A 4,254-nucleotide genomic window follows, 5' to 3' on the forward strand; every position below is an offset into this window, starting at 1 on the left:
ATATATATGTATATATATATATATATATATACATATATATATATATATATATATACATACGTATATATATATATATATATATAAATATATGTATATATATATATATATATGTGTGTGTGTGTGTGTGTGTGTGTGTGTGTTTGTGTTTCTTCAAGCCTTCCTTTTCTGCAGGTCAAAACATCAAATAACATTTTGACTACAACATAATGATAGGCTGCTGGCACTAGTTATTTAAGAGTCATGTGGTTTATCATGTTATCAATTTCTTGAAAATATGAGATTGAGCCGAGAGACTTGAGTAGGCTATAAAGATCAAATACGGAATTATAAAATTTTTGTTGTTAAGTTGTATATAAATGAGAAGGAATCGTGGAAAAAAAAGATAAAAAACAGGTTTTATTCAACCAAATAAAAATGTTCAGGATATATATATATATATATATATATATATATACGTATATATATTTGTGTAATGCTACTAAAACTCAATTCTATTTTTCGTCTTTTATCAAAGATGTCATAAATCGTAACAATTATGGAATGACCAATTTTGTTTAGGATAACTTGTTTAAATTGAAAGTATAATGCTTAATGAAAATTAATTAAACTGCGTAACAATAGACTAGAAAATAAGAAAAAAAAAAACATTGCATAATTTCTGGGTTTTGTGGCTTAGACTGACATAGGCTATTCATAAGACCGTAACCATTTGATTAAAGATATCAGCGTAGAAAGGCCGAAGCTTGATAAACCTAGTATTTAATTACACTTACTTATCTATACATTTAATTTTCCCATGAAAATACATATTTACTTATTATTTAATAACTTACTTATTACCAACCGTGAAAGCGGGAAGGTCATGTTTACAGTAGCATATATATAAATTTATTTATTTATATATATATATATATATATATATATATATTATTCATCGTTACTATTATCACTTTGATGAAGAAAATAAGCAGCTATGATGATCCATTATGAGAATAAAATTGACAGAGGGATCCTCAGTAAAGTCAAACCTATGTCAGAAGAGAATGCCCTCTTTTAGAATTATGTTTTGAGACAGCACAGCATTACTTCTTGATTTATTTTATCTTTGTTGTCAATAGCAGTAATCCTAGAACTTTTATCTTAGGTCTAAAGTCCCACTTTTTAGTCAAATACAACCAGATTGAGCACTGAGGGAGATAATCAAACCCTTCAGTTCATTCATGGATTTATTTTCAACTTGAATGTGAAAAGTAAACTCCTTTAAATGACAGTCAGAAAACTAATATCTACGGTGAATGGTGAATTTGGAAGTAACAGAACTCATTTTCAGAAGAATAGACATTTTCATAACTGAGTCTGAAAATAGGTCAAATCAGCAAAATATTTCAGCTTAAATAAATCTATTACATATTTAGCATTCACAAAGTAATGTTGATATTACATAATTCTGAAAACATAATTAAAAGAATATAATTCATACACCCTCCTAACAATATCTATTAGCGTGGTAAGATATTAACCCCCCCCCCCCCAAAAAAAAAAAAAAATACAAAATAAAACTATCACGAACATAATCTTATCTAATACTTCGTCCATCCACCGTTCCCGTCAATGACACTTCGTAGCCTATCTGGCATTGAAGCTACTTGATTGTAGACTATTTGAGGCCACCTTCGTAAAGCTTCCCACTCTTGCTCTGCATGCCTCATTAGTCGTTCTGATGTTCTCTCCTCCTGCGGATCCCAGGCATTTACAATACATGCCCAGGTGTTTTCGATTGGTTTTAGGTCGCAAGCTTTACTGGGCCAGGGGAGGAGGTCGATATAACGTTGTTCCTGAAACCATGCCTTTATAATGTTTGCTGTATGGACTCTTTAGTTGTCCTGCATAAAGAGTATTCTTTCAAGGAACGGGAAAACCATTTCCCTCACTGTTGGTAACATTATTTCTTCTAATATCTCTAGATACGTTTCGGCGTTGAACCTTCCGTCAATCCTAGTCAGCTCTCCCATACAGTTGAGATTGATCCACCCCCGCGTGGCCACTCCTTGCTTCAGTGTAGATATTTTCTTCGTCAAATCTGTTGCGAGAAAAACATTAATTATAGCAGGTGTTATGTATTAATAAAATGATGCACAGATAGTTACCAATCACCTAGTGAGCAATGACATTGATTTATGCTAAAGAAGTACTGGAAGTGTAAACAAAATCACTTAACTGATATCACTATGTAATTTTATCAAGAGTTCTCATTGAGTTGGTTATGTTTTTAAAGTTATACTAATGTATGGAAAATGGTCCATTTAAACATTATGTGATCATATCGCAACTTTAGCATCATGCATAGGCCTAATCATGACCACTGGGAGTGTCTCCTGATAATAGTGGCAAAGCTACTGTTGCTTACCTCGTATCATTCCTCCAGCAGTGGATTTTTCCGTGGTTACTTGAAGAGAATGTCTTCTCATCTGAAAAGATGACCCTTGACCATAAATCTAGGTCCTCATTAACAAATTCTTGTGCAAACTCTAATCGCCGCCTTTTATGCTCGGCTGTTAACTTGTCATTTTTCGCTGGCGTACGATGGTGAATACCTTCAGCATGAAGGCGTCTCCTGACTGTTGTTGTTGTAGAGGCATTAAGTTGATGCTGGTTTCTCACCGTTTCCCTAATAATCTCTGCATTAGTGAAATGGTTTGATTCAACTTCCTGAATTATGGCCCTGTCCTGTTCAGGGGTGGTGGATTTTGGACCACCTGGTCGATGACTGTCGACTAAAAATCCCTCCTCTTCCCATCTGTATTGCCAATGATAAACAGAACCACGAGAGATTCCGAGATTATAGCCAATGTTGCTAGGAGTTCGTCCACACATCAACATCCCAATTACTATTCCCCTCAGTGTTGCCTTCTGAATTCGGCAGCGATTCGCCTCCTCTTCTTGTCTTCGTCTGTGATTCATTATAAGGTAGGCTTATCTTCGCCACAAGGTTCTTTATGTCACTTTATGCTGAACTCTGTTTTCCACAATACCTCGGAAGACCGTCGCGTGGTTATTCAGAATTGATTGTTTCTGTAACTACTTAACTTAACCTGTGGCTCGTTGCTTGGGGCTATTTGCTCCGACCCACGCGCGCACACACACACACACGTAAATACTGTACTACGGGTGGTAATGGGTTATATGTTACCATTAGCAGGTGTTACCCTTGTAAGGACAGTGAGACAAGCGTCACCAACATCAACTGATAGTTTATTAAAACATGCGTGGGAATATAATACAGGGTGCGGACGGAAAGGTAGCATGGCGTAGGCGCCAATGCAGCTTGATCTCGCCAAAATATATGTGTTTTCTCACAAGAACAAATACACGAATTGCAAGTAAACAGAAACATGTATTGAAATAATACATATGACAAATTGTAGCTCTGAGGGAGCAGAATACATATATATAGGAAGCCACGGTGTGGCGAAAGGAGAATTTAAATAAATAGACAATTTGTTGAATTTCTGGACGACGGAGGGAGCAGTGTCCTGACAAGGTCCCCCCCCCCAAGACATCGGGCGACGTAGAGGGCTGATGATTAATCTTCGTATCTTTTCGGGCGTCAGAGGGTTCCTCTTGTTTTTGAACGGAGGTGCGCGTCGGCGGTCGGCGTAAGGATCTCTTCCTCTCATCGTCGTTTGCGGATTTTTCTTTCATTGGGCGCCTTGTTTTGAGGTGGCACTCTGGATCTGCCAGGTCCGGCGGAGGCGGTGTCGCTCCCTTCAAGAAACGCTGGTTTCACACGGTCTATTGAGACCCAGTCTTCTTGGCCATGCACGTCGAGAAGGAAGGCTTCCGTCGCCTTCTTAATAACTCGGTAGGGGCCTCGATAAGGTCTGGTTAGTGGTTGTCGATGGGCGTCGACACGGACGAAAACGTACTCGCAGTCATCCAGGTTCTTTGGCTTGAAATGCTTAGTTCTGTCCTGGTAAGTTTTGAGACATGGCCTGAATTTCCTGGCAATGTCCCTAAGATGATCCAGCTGCGTGTCATCGGTTGATGTGGGAAAGAATTCGCCAGGAACTGCGAGCGCCTCCCCGTAAACTTTTTCGGCGGGCGAAGGCTCGCCATCTGCGCGAGGGGCGGTGCGAAGGCCGAGAAGTACCCAAGGAAGTCGTGATTTTCTGTCCCCGTCCGTGCAGCTCGTCATCAGGGACGCCTTGCGGGCGCGATGAGTTCGTTCGACCATGCCGTTTGCCGCGAGGTTGT

General features: G+C 38.8%; 1 protein-coding gene across 1 annotated transcript; it reads right to left on the reverse strand.

The window, feature by feature from the left end:
• Nucleotides 1-1,995: 1,995 nt before the first annotated feature.
• On the reverse strand, nucleotides 1,996-2,961 carry LOC137614869 (uncharacterized). The gene is made up of 2 exons (XM_068344527.1): nucleotides 2,408-2,961; nucleotides 1,996-2,080 (listed from the first exon to the last, which is right to left on the reverse strand). Exons 1-2 carry the CDS (start codon nucleotides 2,959-2,961, stop codon nucleotides 1,996-1,998), a joined length of 639 nt encoding a protein of 212 aa, XP_068200628.1.
• Between the last annotated feature and the right edge of the window lie 1,293 nt (nucleotides 2,962-4,254).

The sequence above is a fragment of the Palaemon carinicauda genome, chromosome 21, assembly GCF_036898095.1.
Source record: "Palaemon carinicauda isolate YSFRI2023 chromosome 21, ASM3689809v2, whole genome shotgun sequence".
Classification (NCBI taxonomy): Eukaryota; Metazoa; Arthropoda; class Malacostraca; order Decapoda; family Palaemonidae; genus Palaemon; species Palaemon carinicauda.